We start from the raw sequence: 15,278 nt of genomic DNA on the forward strand, positions 1-15,278 counted from the left end.
CCTGCAGCTTCAGTGTCGATAGGAGAGAGCTCAGAGAGAAGACCATTTCACGTTCCAGAGTACATTCCAGCAATGCCCCTTCTGTGGGCTTGAAGACAGGCATGGAGCTGAGATTCCTGCTGCTGCTGCTGCTGCTGCTCTGCATCTCAGGTAAGTGGAAGAGTGAAGTGATACTTGGGAAGTTACATGGACAGTCCATGTCAGGGGCAGGTGGGATCTGGGGCTATATTTTCCCTGCTCGGGAATCAAGCCTCGATCTTCTGAATCTCTGGACACTTGCATAATATAAATATGAAATAACAGCTACAAGAATTCTCCCCAAGTGTAGGTCTAGTTTTAACCACGACTCAGGCAATTCCTTTTCTTTTGGGTACTTGTTTCCGGCTCAGTACAGAGTTCCCCCTTCTCTCTGATTAAAACAAACATTATCTCACACACCCGTCCAGAAAACGGCACAGCAGCCATAGGAACTCAGCTGTAACTATTTAGGAACCAATTCTGATCTCCCATCTGCATAATTATTTTGACATCAAGGGATTGACTTCAGTTTTATGCCAGAGAGAGAGGGAGCAGAAATAAACCTTCACTGCCTCAGGCAGTTCCCAGGCACCGTGACACAAGCAGGGCCAGATTTTCAAAGAGTGCTGAGCATCCACCAGTAGCACTGTTCAAAAATTTTCTATCAGCACTGTTTTTGATGGGAAATTGGGTTTTCAACTAAAAAAAGTGTTTGCTCTTCATGGAAATTTCAACTTTGCACACACACACACACACACACACAAACTCCCAAAACCCAAATATTTTCCAGCCAATAACCAGCACTTTTGGGTTTTCAATTTGATAAAACGTCAATATTTTCCACAGAAACGTTCCCATTTTCTGAGCAGTGCCACCCAGCAGCTCCATTTGAGAACAACTCGGCGGATATGGGAGGGATGCAGAGTTCTCAGTGGAAGCAGCTGAATGCTGAGCAATTTTGCAAATACGTCCCTCAGTGTTCTAAGAGTCAGACTACAGCCCAGTGAAAAGCACCAAACCCCCATCGTAGGGCACGTCACACCTGCTCAAACAGCTTTCAGATCCTCTGAGCTACCATTTAAAGCCACAGTTTCTCCTTTCCAAACCCGCCTGTTTAACGACTATACTTTCCTAGACATAGCAAATACGGATACTGAACAGAAGCCCATCTTGAGTACATCACATAGTCACTCTCCACTATTTGCAGGATATGGACCGGATCCTGGGATGAAAGCTCGCTCCTGGCCCCACTTTTTCATTCAACACCTCTACCTAGGGAGCTATCGATACTGGGGATGTGTGTTGTTAAATCAATGTAGCTGCACCAGTGCAAGCCCCCAGTGTAGACATGCATCACAGGGGCGATATCCAGCTATCCTGGTAGATTTCAGAGTAGCAGCCGGGTTAGTCTGTATTCGCAAAAAGAAAAGGAGGACTTGTGGCACCTTAGAGACTAACCAACTTATTTGAGCATGAGCTTTCGTGAGCTACAGCTCACTTCATCGGATGCATACCGTGGAAACTGTGTATATAAAGTCTGCTGCAGTTTCCACGGTATGCATCCGATGAAGTGAGCTGTAGCTCACGAAAGCTTATGCTCAAATAAATTGGTTAGTCTCTAAGGTGCCACAAGTCCTCCTTTTCTTTATCCTGGTAGAGCTACACTGGCAGCGATGTCCCCTGTGGAGACAGGCCCTAGCTCCATACAGCTCCAATCAATCACCTCAATCCTCTTGTTTCTTAAAGCATTCCGACCTGTGCACCACCACGCAGGGCTCTGCAGACCAGCAGTGGTCCATGGATTGCCCCTGGAGAACTGCTGAGGGCTTCATTTTGGCAGCCATTGCATTGTTCGCTTTGCTGGGGCATTATATCCCTTTCTCTTCCCACCCGTGGTTGTCCTTGTGTATTTAGATTGCTTGTAGGACTGTCAAGCAATTAAACAAATTAATTGTGATTATTCGCACAATTAATCGCACTGTTAAACAATAATAGAACACCATTTATTTAAATACTTTTGGATTTTTCTACATTTTCAAATATATTGATTTCAATTACAACACCGAATACAAAGTGTACAGTGCTCTGTAACAAAAAACCCTACATTCGTAAGTGACATTTTCACAATAAAGAGATTGCACTTCAGTACTTGTATGAGGTGAATTGAAAAATACTATTTCTTTTGTTTATCATTTTTACGGTGCAAATATTTGTAATCAAAACTAATAATATAAAGAGAGCACTCTATACTTTGTATTCTGTGTTGTAATTGAAATAAATATATTTGAAAATGTAGAAGAACATCCAAAAATATTTAATAAATGTCAGTTGGTATTCTATTGTTTAACAGTGTGATTAAAACTGCGATTAATAGTGATTAACATTTTGAGTTAATTGCGTGAGTTAACTGCTATTAATCGACAGCCCTAATTGTATGCTCTTTGGAGCAGGGACTGTCTCTGCGTGACAGGGTGGAATGACCAGGAAATAGCTAAGGGCTGTCCCACAGGGGCCAGCCAACTCCTGAGCACCCTTTCATGGCCAAAGCTTGCTGTTCGGGGCCTGCCTCAGTTTCCCCTTTCAAGGGACTTCTTCAATAAACTCCACACTGGCTTTAATGAATCCAAGGAGAACAGCCCTACTTAGAGTTTTATTAACACAAAAAGCCCTTCCCGCTGCAACAAGCTAGACACAGCCCCAAACTCTGCTTGTGTCTCAGGCTCTTCCCAATGCTTCCTAGCTGGAGTCACTCTCTTGGTCTCAGGATCTTCCCTGCAGAAGCCTTTCTCACACCCTGCCACCTCTCTACAACTTCCTATCATCCCCTCTCTGCAGAGTCCTGCTGATCTTTATAGATCAAAAAAATCAATGGTTTGGGCTGTTCCCTTTGCACTTGATCATTCCAAAGTCTTGCAGAGCGAGGGAAGCTACGGATCCTCCACACCCAGCAGGTTCTACTACTTAACCCTCATTCCCCCTCCCCCGCCACTCCCCCAGGTGTGGCAGGTGGGGCTAACTGGACAGGCTGGCCAACTCCAGGCCTCTGGCCCTTAAAGGATCAGACCATGCCATAATGGGCTGCTTGTCCCCTGATTCAGCAGGGTTTTAAAGGGGGGAGTGTCCTTTTACAAGGGCAGAGGGGAAGTTCTCTGGGTCTTGCAACCCATTTGCCAGAGGGGGATATTTTGTGTTATCTTGTGAGAGTCCTAAGGAAAGGGTCTAAAAAGAGACTTGAGTGTGGCACCCAAGTCTTCCTGGGCAGTTGCAGAGTGCCTAGTACAATTAGGCCCCATTCTTGCATGGCCTTTCTGCATTACTGAAATAAATAGTATTTATAAGGATGAACAGAATAAAGGGATGAGCAGAAACTTTCTGGCTAGTTTCATTTTTCTCCAGTTGTGGAGCCGTAGGCTTCACCCATCTAGAGATGTGTCCTAAATAAGATATTGAAAAGATCTACTGGAACATCCAAACCATCTCCGTGTTAGTGCAGAGAACTACCCAGCTCAAAGATCTGTGCTCAACTGTCCAGCTCCTTAGTTGAGGAGAGATTTTAAAAAAACAGGCCTGATTCTGCTTTCACTTATACCAAGGTAAATCAAGTGTATGACATATCTTCTATGAGATCGGAATAGCTAATGTGACTTACCACTATTATTATGTCTGATGCTGCAATGAATTCAAATTTGGGCTGGTTTATTGCCAGCTACCTACATGTAAATAGGCGGAGATGACACAGGGACTTTAAACCACCAGAGAGATTGAAATGCTGCAAATAAACAAAGAACATGGGAATACACACTTAGAAAATGGACCGTGTGCAGGGGACAGTGCAGGATATGTTGCTGTCTTTGAATGTGCTCCAGGCAGGTGTTAGGAGCAGGGCTGCATAAACTCTCCTGTGGGCCTGGAGCTATTAGATTTTGTGGGGCCCCTGTATACAAGTCTTGTTGCTAATTTAAAAGAAAATGATCACAGTTATGGCATCGAGGCTATTAACACTATACTAAACTTGCCTTTTAAGTAACATACAGCCATTCTGTGGTTACATTTCAGTCTTAAAACATGTCAAATATAGTTACATTAATTGAAAATAGCCTACTTCTTACCTTAGAACAGCTGTTATATTAGTTTCTTTCTGGGAGGGAGTTTGGGTGCAGGAGGAGGCTCCATGCTGGGGCAGAGTGTTGGGGTGAAGGAGAGGGTGCGGGGTGTGGGCTCTGGGAGGAAGTTTGGTGCAGGAGGAGATTCTGACGTGAGGCAGAGGGTTGTGGTGCAGGAGAGGGTGAGCGGTGCGGGCTCTGGGAGGGAGTTTGGTGCAGGAGGGGATTCTGACCCAGGGTAGGCGGTTGGGGTGCAGGAGGGGGTGTGAGGTGCAGGCTCCGTCAGGGAGGCTCTTACCACAGGTGGCTCATGGCCAGCGGCAAACCAGGGCTCAGGCAGGCTGCCTGCCTGCCTGCCATAGCCCCACGCCACTCCCAGAAGTGACCAGCTGCTGGTACATCTCTGTGCACCCCCGTGGGGAGGAGGACAGCATGTCTCCATGCACTGCCCGCACCTGCAAGCGCCACCCCTACAACTCCCATTGGCCGGGGCCCTGGGCTGCAGCCCCTAGAGCCCCTGCATTAATCCGGCCCTGGATAGGAGAATGATTTGTAATTGCTGCTTTTACTGATTCATCTCCATTCTTCCCAGCCTCTAGCTCTTGGGCTGCGTTTCGTCCAAGCACTGGAGTGCAGGACAGAGGGGGGGCAGCTGGCAGCCCTTCTCCAGCCCAGCTCTAATTGAGCAGGTGTGGTGTCTTCCAGGATTCCAGGAACAAGAGTTTGACGCAGTGGAGAGCAGAATGGAGGGGCAGCGTCTCGTTGTTAAGTGTCTTTACAGTTCCACGGATTATAGTGCAACACTGAAAACCTGGTGCCGGCTGAGAGACGAGAAATGCTCTCCCTTAGTTAGCACCTCTTACCCATCATCACGTAGACACCCAACCAAGTTTACCTTTGGAAGAGCCACAATAGAGGATGACACCCATAATGGGATTGTAACCATCACCATGGAGAAGCTACAGGTGCAGGACTCCGGAGCGTACTGGTGTGCGCGCTTTGAGCCGCCCAATATAGTGTATCGACTAACAGCAATTAAACTGGATGTTTCCAAGGGTGAGTTCATTTCCTTTCAGGAGAACTGTCTTTTCCACTGACTATAATCCCAATTCCTTCCCCCACTTTATCATCTCTCCCCTGCCTGTATAGATTCCTCCTGCATGGCCCCAGAATCTGTCACCCTCCACAAACCCTTGTCTCCTCTCTCCTGTCTCACACTGGGAACTGCTTGGAATCACCATTTTAAAGTGCTCAGTCCCAACAATCAGGGCCAGATTTCCAAGAGCTCAGCACCCAGACTGCACCCCACACACTGAGCTCTTTGGAGAACCTGGCCTGGAAAGGATCCGTAGCTTCCCTCGCTCTGCAAGACTTTGGAATGATCAAGTGCAAAGGGAACAGCCCAAACCATTGAGTTTTGTGGCAAACAGGACCAAATACACCAGTTCACATTCACCCCTCCTGTAACACAGCTGAAGCCAGTGAATGGAGCTACACCAAGGAAGAATTTGGCCATTGGGTATATGACCCACTCATGGGAAATGTACATCATCATACCTCTCAACCAGATTGTACTGACCAGGTTTTGTGTTTTCCAGAATTCCAAGAATACGATGCTATGGAGGGGCAGAGTCTCTCTGTCCAGTGTCCATACAACACACAGGATTACAAAGAGGAGAAGAAAGCCTGGTGCCGAAGGACAGTTCAGAATGAGTGTGATGTCTTGGTCAGCACTGATCACGGGTACTTCACATATCAAAACAGGGCTCAGAAAGGCAGAGCCAGGATACATGACGACACCCAGAAAGGGATTGTTACTATCACCATGCAGAAACTGCAGGTAGACGATGCAGGGGTGTACTGGTGTGTGCACTATAAGCCTCCCAGGCTTTACAGAATAATTGAAGTTAAACTGGCTGTTACCAAGGGTGAGTATTTATTGGTAGGGAAAATCTGGGGTTTGGGATTTTTTGGTTTGCAGATTTCAGCCCCCCACCTTCTCCACTCTCTCCTTCCTCTCTCTGATACTGAATCTGTATCACCTCCTCCCAGCTGATTCCGGAATTCTCTCCACTCCCCACAAAACCTTGTCCCTTTATTCATCGCTCACACTAGGAACTGATGTAGAACATCAGCTGGGATAAGGACTTTGGTCATGTGGATATTTCTGTTTTTAATGACCTATTTAAATATTTCAGAGTAACAGCCGGGTTAGTCTGTATCCGCAAAAAGAACAGGAGGACTTGTGGCCCCTTAGAGACTAACCAATTTATTTGAGCATGAGCTTTCGTGAGCTACAGCTCGCTTCATCGGCTGCATCACAAAAGCTCATGCTCAAATAAATTGGTTAGTCTCTAAGGGGCCCCAAGTCCTCCTTTTCTATCTAAATATTTGTTTCTCGTCTCCCCTTTACTTGAGAGCTGGTTCAATCATTTCAATCTAGGTACTTCTATGACCCGCAGACTCATAGTTTTTAAGCACCTGCGTAGCAGCTGAGCATTGGTTTCCAGAGCAGCTAGTGGAGATACTATTCAGTTCAAATTTTGCATTCGGATGGAGGGAAAAAAATATTTTTTTAAATTCTGACCCACGTTTTAACCAGCTCCAGTTTCTAGTTATTCCCTCAAATTGACTTTTTTTTTTTTTTAAATCAGTGAAATTTAACAAATTTGCTATCAGAGCCCAGCAACTTTCTCTGGCCTGTTTCTGAAGATGGCCGTCGAGCAATACAGACGGGTGGGGATAGTCCTGTGCAAGGGAAGCCGTCAGACATTAAGTCCATATCAGAATTAGAGCTGTGCAAAAATTTGAACTTTTGGTTAGCTACAAGTTTCAAAGATTAAAAACATTTCATTTCCAGCAAAACATTTTGTTTCCATTTTGAGATACTTCTTTTTAAATACAGTTTAAAAATAGAATTAAAGGTAATTGAAAAACAAAGGTTTTATTTTGAAGAAAAAAAAGGCATCATAATACATGTGATTGAATACACAGTCTGTGAGCCCTGATACCTCATGGGAGGCCTGAAGTGATGTGTAGTAAGGGCTCTAGAAGCTGTTACTGTATCAATGTTTGGCATGTTTCTAAGGGTTTGTTTCTTTGCTTGGTTTCCTCATTACTGCAGGGAACTGTTACACAGGTGATGCTAATGGCCTACTTCTCACATGCTCCTGGCTGGCTTTGTCTAGGATTGTTACATGCTTCCTGTTACAGGAGAAGCTTTGCAAAACAGAGCAACCTCCCCATCGTACCATGTGCTTCTCAGTAGCAACAGTGCGAAGGCTAGTGTAGACAAGGCTCAAGTGGCCACTCAGCCTTTTAACCATTGCGTATTTTAGCTTGTTCCAAGTAGGTCTGCATGACACAGCGCCTACAGCACGGCCAGCTTGTCTCCACTAGCCCTGCACCAGTGGTAGCCAGCACTGGTTGGAAATGTTACAGGCTAAAGGCTGGAGTAGACAAAGCCTAAGGTGTTGAAACTGTGCTTGTATTTGCAGCTACATCTACCAGTGACGTCCCAGTTACCTCAACCACAGGTCACACCAGCCTAATCTTTAGTGCTGGGGTCAACCCAGCAGACAGCAGGTAAGGATCCAACCCCTTCCTCTAAGACAGCCTCTGTGTTTGCACACCTCCAAAGGGCTGTTAGTGGCTGATCCCACATTCTCGTCTTTTCAGAGAGAAAGCAGCAGCCTTTCACAGTGGCACTGAATGTAGCAGGCCTCCTTTAAAAGGTGCCAGATTAGTGCCCTCTTCCCAGCTGCCAACCAGTGTTAAATGGCACATGATAAAATGGGCAGATGATATCCAGGCCCCGTCTCGTTTGAGAATTTACTCATCTTGTCACTGTGTTATCATTAACCCTTGCAGCTGCTGCTCTTTGGTGCAAGAGAAATGACGTTAGATCTGGATGCATTGAATCCAAACAGTTCCCTGCATCCGCCATTGTAAAAGCAACGTTGCCCCCTTCTCATTCCTGATGCCAGCCAGCGGCCATTGTGCTCAGTGGAAGCTGCAGAAGCCGTATTAAATATTTCCCCAGCGGTGTATCACCTCCTTCTATTTACTGATGTATTCAGTTTAGGTTTGTTTTTCTTTTTGAGGTCTGTGATTTGTATTGTGGTGGCACCATACACCCCACACCCTGTTGTGCTAGCCACTGTACAAAACAGAACACAAAAAAGACGTTCCCTGTCCCACAGAGCTCACAGTTGGGCTTCAGAGAGTGGTTTGTTTTCACAGGGCCCCAGAGAGACGTTCAGGATCTTACTCCCTACGTCAAATGGCACAGACAGGGTTTAGCATTAAAGGAAGTAACATGATGAGAAAAAGCCACCGAGGTGTGCGAGCTATCCCAGGGCCCGGTCTGACGGTCCGCTGGGTGTGCACTAAGGGTTTTGGGAAGCATTCCGCCTGTAACACAGACTGCCATTGCTTCCTCAGCTTCTTGAGTGAGAGAACCGTCATCATCGTCAGCGTGGTCCTGGGAGTCCTCTTCATCCTCGTGCTTCTAGGCTTGGTGATATTATGCACCAGACAGTCCAGGCGGCTGAAGACAAGAGGTAAATAGAGAGCCGGATGGGGCCTCACATGGTCTGGCTGTCACAACACTGGGTTCCCTATTTCTCATTTGCTTTAACTTGGAGTGAATTCAACCCCACTGCTTGATTCCCAGTGGGCAGCCCTGGACAAGGTGGAGAGCAGGTACAGCCAGGGAAGCAGCATTGCTGGCTTCCCATCTCCGTCTTCTCCCCGTGTGCCCCTGCGCTAGAGGGAGCACGTTCAGAATTAAGCTGTCTCCATTCCCAGTCAGGGCTTGGCCTCTGTTTATGCTGATTGTTACCTTCCTCCCATCGCATTCAAGCTGACACTACCCTTGGCATTTTCACTTTTGTCTGTAGCTGGTTCCTCTTGCTCATGCCTGTGCACTAGCTCACGGCTGCACATTTGCACATTACAAAGGCCGCATGGGAATGTTTACATGCAGGCAAACTATTTGGACACAAATTTTTTTTAAAAAAAACTTCCTAAAAAATGTCCTATTAATAATTTGAGCTTAAGAAAACCTAAATTTTGAGCCTGAACTACTTAAGTGTCCTTCAATCTTTGTAAACATGCTTTGAGGTCCTTGGATAAAAGGACTGTACGTTTGTGCAAAATAGTTTAGTTTTTAAAAGGGTAAAATAGCATTTGTAAGCACACAAGCAACAAGCCAGGTAGTCAAATCTCGTGTGTCAAGGCACAGGCTGACTGCCCCAAGGGTTCGGAAGGCGTTCTTTCCCCTAAATACACATTGCACAACTGGACAGCTGCATCCTGGATTTTAAAAAAATCCTCCAAAGCATCAGACTGCAATCACTGCCACAGAAAATACCAGATTAGAAATAATTTGCCACATGAGATCAGACCCACGTCCCTAAAAACTTCTCACAGGACATTTCATAAACTCAGCCATACTATCATTCCCAGGGCGGAACTGTAAACTGGACACAACCTGCTCCCTGGATTCAGTGTAGTTTGGTCCCCACTATTACAATCTTTGCTACCATTACTACTGGCCAGTCCATTCTGTGGCTTTCACCTACGCTGTGATGACATGAGGAATGCTCAGGATTGAGGGGATCTTGTCTTGTCTTTATGAAAAGGTGATGGACAAGCTGAAGGCATCTATGAAGAACCCAAGGATGCCACAGTGGTAAGTGAAGCTACTGGAAACATAAAAGCAGTCGCGTGGAGGTTCCCAAACTGCAGTCTGTGAAGAACTGGCTGATCATGTGGAGCTTGCTTCTCCTTATTTTCAGCTGCTAAATTGCATTCAAAGAAACTTGAAATACTTTCTTAATAAGAAAAGGAGGACTTGTGGCACCTTAGAGACTAACAGATTTATTTGAGCATAAGCTTTCGTGAGCTACAGCTCACTTAATGTTACTTTTCCACACAGGCAGTTGTTGTAGTTGCCACGAGGCTTTTATGTGATTGCACGTGAACGGGAGGGGTGCTTTGTTTAATTGTGAACAGGAGAAGTGTCAATGAGACAACCTCTGTACTAAAATGTGAGCCGTGCTCTGGCAAAGTTTGGCAACCCCTGCAGTACAGTGTTAAATGCAGTACAAAGAGAAAGAACAGTCTTTTCGCCATCATGGGGCATTTGCTGTAAAGTGGAAAGAGATGGCCCTGTAAGGCAGAGCCTGCAGAGAGGATGTGAGAGTGAAACCGTGCACTGCTGTTTACTTATATAATCATTTTAAATTTCCACTCTCCCTCCACACTGACAAGAGAGCCGTGTGAGGATGGAAATACCATTTTGTGAAGGATTTTGAGATTTAAGTTTCACAATGGAACCCAAAAGATTTCAAAATTCTCTATGAATGCAAAAAAAAACCCCATTTCTAGTCAACAGAAACATTTCATTCCATTGTCAACTTAAAATTGTGTATTAAAAATACAAAATAAAAAATTCCAAATGAAAAGTCTTTTCAAAAAGAAGATTTGAAACATTTTGTTCTTAAAATGTCAAAATGGGCCGGAGTTTGGAGTTTGTCAAAAAAATAATTTTGGCAAAACAGACATGATTTCACAAAGCTATTCAATTTCAACAGGAACAGCATTTTCCAATGGAAAATGATTCCCTTGAAGTTTTTCCAACCAGCGCTAGCTGACAGTGATACCTGTTTATAATGGGCTTGGAGGCAAAATGTTGGGATGGTGCATATACAAAACAGGAACCCAAGCAGCATCTTGGTTTGCAGTGGTGGGGACTGGAATAGATCGTGCTGGTTTGGAATAGATTGGATCAGACTAGGCAAGAGTGGAATGGAATGAACTAAATAGAACAGACTGGAATGGACTGGATTGAATCAGTAATTATTTGTATTGTGCTTTGTGTTACGTGCTTTGCAGACAAAAGTGCACAGGGCGTCCCTGCTCTGAAGAGTGTGCAGAGAAAGTGGATTGAAAATTGGGTTGACCGAGAATGAATTGAGATTGATTGAAAATGGAGCAGAATGAAAGGCTGGATTGGATTTGACTAGAAAGAACACATAGGAATAGGCTGAAATGGGTCGGGTTTGAATAGAATGAGCTGGACAGCTAAACAGAGACAAGAGGCTACAAAACTCAGGTGTCCTATGATCCATTTGAGTCCTGCTGACTTGCCAGCAATTGGCTGTGGCCCCTGAACTCTTTGCATTCTCTTCACCTTAAAACCCCAAGGTTAACTTTCTCCAGGGGGCTTTGAAACACTGGATGAGTGGGGGAACAGCAATAGGAAATGCTGCTGGAAATGCAGTGAAGCAGAGAGATTCTAGGGGCATTTGAGAGGCAACAGGGTTGGAAGCCAATGTAGAAAGGATGGGGTCATAGTAGGTTTCTGGGAAGGAGATGGGTGAATAAGGCTCACTCTCCTTCCAGCTTCTCCGCAACAGAGAGTAACATGTTAGGTTGGTCTTTTTCTCCCTACCTGAGTAAATCTTGTGCTTTTGGTATCAGCTCTGCTCTCGCTGAGAAGTGTTTTCCTTTTCTGTGCACAGTCTCAGGGCTTCAGCAACATGAATGATCCCAAGGATGACAAACAGGAGATGGCACAAGACCTAAAATATGTCACCTTGGTCTTTAAATCCAGACCCAGTCCCCCGGAATCTGTCTATGCCAACATCACGCCAAGTCAAGCTCTGGAGACACCCCACACCAGGTTCCCCACTGAGCCTGTGGGATATGCCAGCATTTCACTCAAGCCATTAGCATCAGGCGCCAAATCGTGATCTCAAGAACCCTGACTAGCCCAGCTGTGGAACAGAAGAGATTGAGCTGAAACACTGCTGGGGGTGAAGCATGTGTGCATGCTAGAGAAGAAGTCTTTGCTATGTTTATATTTAACATGTATATTTAAAGAGCTGCCTCAGATCAGAGGCTTGCAGAGAAATTTATCACAGGCAATTGGGCAAAATGCACCTGCTTTTGGAGAAGATCAAGAGAACAAAGGAGAATCCTCGGGGATCAGGCTGGAGGAATATGGCCGGGCAAGACACTTTTTGCATTGTCATCTCAAACTCACTCAAACATTGTATGTGTAAGATTCTGACTCAGGTGTTACAGGGTTCAGCTTCCCCTTGGGAAAGTGAGAGAGAATGAATGGGGGGGGAATAAATATACTGATTATGTGTGAACTGCATCATGTTTTGCTGCATGTACCTCAATACGTTGCTTGAGAGCGTTTGCACGGGGGCAACGTGTTGCACGGCAGACAGGTAAGTATTAATCACCATCATCACCGTTTCTAATCTAGAATGACTATACTGTACGAACCAAGGCCCCAGAACAGACTTGCAGCTGCAAAAATGATATTTTGCATACATAGACACACGTTAGTGCAGAATAGGTCATGCAAACACCTAAGCAGCTCAAGTGCAGCAATCTGCGTGCGTGTGAGGGAGACAGGGACAACAGGATTTTGGAATAAATTAAATGTTTGTTATTTTGGTGAGGCCTCAGATCAGGAGCTTCTATTTAAAATGAACAAATAGAGTGTACAGGCATGTGGGGTCTCAGAGCTGCACGTGTGTTGGGTGCATGTGTCTCTTCCTTTATGGGAGGGGGCACAGGGCTGCCAGGGCTAATGACAGGGGAGAGTCTCGAAAGCTGGATCCTGTGGCGCTCCCAGCTCTAGTACTGAACATGTGCTCAAGTGTTTGTCCACAGGTTCAGGACATACATGCAGTCTCTATGGCCAGCGCACTGAAAACAGTCACCTGCCGCATTCAAAGCGTTTATTGACACTGCTTCCACACGGCTGCATTGGCACAGGCCTCTGACTCCCCGTCCCACCCCTGAACGCCCCGAAGGAGTGGCCAGTCGTTCTCCGGCTGGGAAAGCCATTGGGTTACTCAGCACCTCTGGCTGTATTGCTGACCTACCCAGGCTGGCTACTCACACCAAGGCAATGGGGAATAGAGAAACCAAGAAAGGAGTCAGATTTCAGAGTGGCAGCCATGTTAGTCTGTATCAGAGGAAAGAACGAGGAGTCCTTGTGGCACCTTAGAGACTAACAAATTTATTTGAGCATAAGCTTTCATGGGCTAAAGCCCACTTCATCAGATGCATGCAGTGGAAAATACACTAGGAAGATATAGATAGATATATACACACACACACACACACACACACAGAAAATGAAAAAATGGGGGTTGCCATACCAACTCCTAACGAGACCAATCGATTAAGGTGGGCTATTATCAGCAGGAGAAAAAAACCTTTTGTAGTGATAATCAGGATAGCACATTTCCAACCATTGACAAGAAGGTGTGAGTAACAATAGGGGGCAAATTAGCATGGGGAAATAGTTTTTAGTTAGTGTAATGACTCATCCACTCCCAGTCTTTGAGTGTTTGAGTGAAGAAAAGAGACGGGACCGCACACGTGCACCCAGGAGAAGGAAGGGCAGGGAAGAATATGGGAGCTTTCCAAACAGAAGGGTCCCCCCATTGCTCTAGCTGAGAGGACAGGCAGCTGACCAGGTATGAGGAAGTGCTAGACGAAGCAGCTAAATTGCAAGGAACATGACGGAGAAAATAGAAGAAGTAGAAGGATGAGCACATAGGGCAGATTTCAACACAGGCCCAAAATCAGAGAGGAAGTGACAACAATCACTAAGGCTAAATAGTTAAGGACTCGGATGCACTGGGTGACTCAGAGGGTCATGCTGAGACTCTGGAATTTTAATTTATAAATCAGTGGTGCGAATCTGGACTGGGTGGGTAATGTCCAAGAGCAGATAGCTGGTCAGTGAGTGATGTGGAGAGAGTTTGCTGGGTCTTAGCCCAGTTCCCAGTGGACAGAAGTGTCCGTTTCCCAAAAAGAGCTGGCACCATATCTGGCTGTCCAAGCACCACAGACAGGTGGCAGATTGAACGAGCCTGAACTACCCCTCACTCCAAAAGTAGGTCCCTGCTGTCTTGGGGTTTCCATGGGGAAGCCTACCCTACCAATCTTCTGAGGATACATAACTGACTTTTGTTTTCTGGCTAACAATCAGGCATCTTTTGCCAGCAATAACGTAAATGAGAAAGAAAGCAGAGCCTGAGACCCAGGGCCTGATTCTCCACCACTATATGCCCCTTGTTCAGCCATTTACACCGGTACAATGTGGGTGGAAAATGCTACTCAATCAAATGGCAACACAAGGTGTGATCCCTTTGCATGCACAAGGAAGGGTCAGAAATATGACTGAGACAGGAAGCTCTGCAGCGCCTGGGGATGGGCAGGATCTTCAATGATCAGGAATGAAGGGAGTAAATTGATAGCGGGAATTTGCTGTAAACAGAGTGAGTCAAATATTTTTTATGGTGGAAAATAGCCTTTATTGGTCAACAAGAGGCATGTTTGTGAAAAAGTGCCCAGTTCTGTTGATGATGTTCATGTTTTCATTGAAAAATTGGGGGAGTGGAGGGGGAGGGGGAACAATCAAAGAAAATGTTCAACAATTTTGGTCATTGTTTTAGCAGGGAATTTTATAAATTTCCTTACCCACTATAGCTGTAAATCACATTGTGCTCAGGAGGAGCAACAAGCTGGGGGGAATTACAAAAGAAAGTACAAAAATATTCGCTAAAAAACCCCTAAACTAGACAATAATGGAAGATTTTGAACTAGAACGGACTATGGGGTGTACTTGAAGGGCAGTAGATGTTTCTGGTCAACATGAAGCTGAACTCCTACCTGTTGCACTGAAAATGGAACTCTACACAGAAAGAATGAATCCTATATTGTAGTTGTCGTCATGGTGGAGGACTGTTTCTTTATATCTTATCTAGAAGAGAGAGGGAGAAAGAGAAAAGCTTGTGCATAGAGGATATATCTGCAGTCTTACCACCTCTGGGTGTGATGCTGTCAGCTCCTATAAGCTAAATAGCCTGGGGCTGAATCAGTACTTGGAGGAAAACCTCCAGCTAAAAGCAATGGAGGAGCTCAGATACCATGGTGATGGGCATCATGTGAATACCTAGCTCATTAGATTAGTTAACTCCATAGGTGGCTCTCTTCCAAGTCAGTACTGAACCAATGCCCCAGCACTGTGGTGATGGGCCCTGTACCTGCTGGAGGTGCTGTCTTTCAGATGAAACATAAAACTGAGCTCCTGGTCCTCTGACTTCATTAAAAATC

At 45.5% G+C, this 15,278-nt stretch overlaps 2 protein-coding genes across 3 annotated transcripts in view; one reads left to right on the top strand and one right to left on the bottom strand.

Annotated features, from left to right (window-relative positions):
- LOC311511203 (uncharacterized protein) overlaps nucleotides 1-15,278 on the bottom strand; it is a 91,045-nt gene that overhangs the window by 41,753 nt on the left and 34,014 nt on the right. The window lies entirely within an intron of this gene.
- LOC311511159 (CMRF35-like molecule 8) lies at nucleotides 28-12,252 on the top strand. 2 transcript variants are annotated; one of them, XM_084611545.1, is made up of 7 exons: nucleotides 28-150; nucleotides 4,827-5,177; nucleotides 5,720-6,049; nucleotides 7,619-7,706; nucleotides 8,565-8,683; nucleotides 9,767-9,816; nucleotides 11,651-12,252. In XM_084611545.1, exons 1-7 carry the CDS (start codon nucleotides 102-104, stop codon nucleotides 11,879-11,881), a joined length of 1,218 nt encoding a protein of 405 aa, XP_084467671.1. In that variant the 5' UTR covers nucleotides 28-101; the 3' UTR covers nucleotides 11,882-12,252. The 2 variants fall into 2 exon arrangements, with proteins under 2 accessions (XP_084467671.1, XP_084467672.1); XM_084611546.1 differs by having other exon boundaries at nucleotides 60-150; nucleotides 4,714-5,177.

Source organism: Lepidochelys olivacea (assembly GCF_965140295.1).
Source record: "Lepidochelys olivacea isolate rLepOli2 genome assembly, chromosome: 21".
In the NCBI taxonomy this organism is placed as follows: Eukaryota; Metazoa; Chordata; order Testudines; family Cheloniidae; genus Lepidochelys; species Lepidochelys olivacea.

Bases quoted from the DNA above. Each gene is read 5' to 3' on its own strand.
- LOC311511159 (XM_084611545.1), top strand. From the start codon at position 102: ATGGAGCTGAGATTCCTGCTGCTGCTGCTGCTGCTGCTCTGCATCTCA. The intron at 7,707-8,564 runs GTAAGGATCCAA...TTGCTTCCTCAG, and splicing joins GTCAACCCAGCAGACAGCAG to CTTCTTGAGTGAGAGAACCG. The intron at 8,684-9,766 runs GTAAATAGAGAG...CTTTATGAAAAG, and splicing joins CAGGCGGCTGAAGACAAGAG to GTGATGGACAAGCTGAAGGC.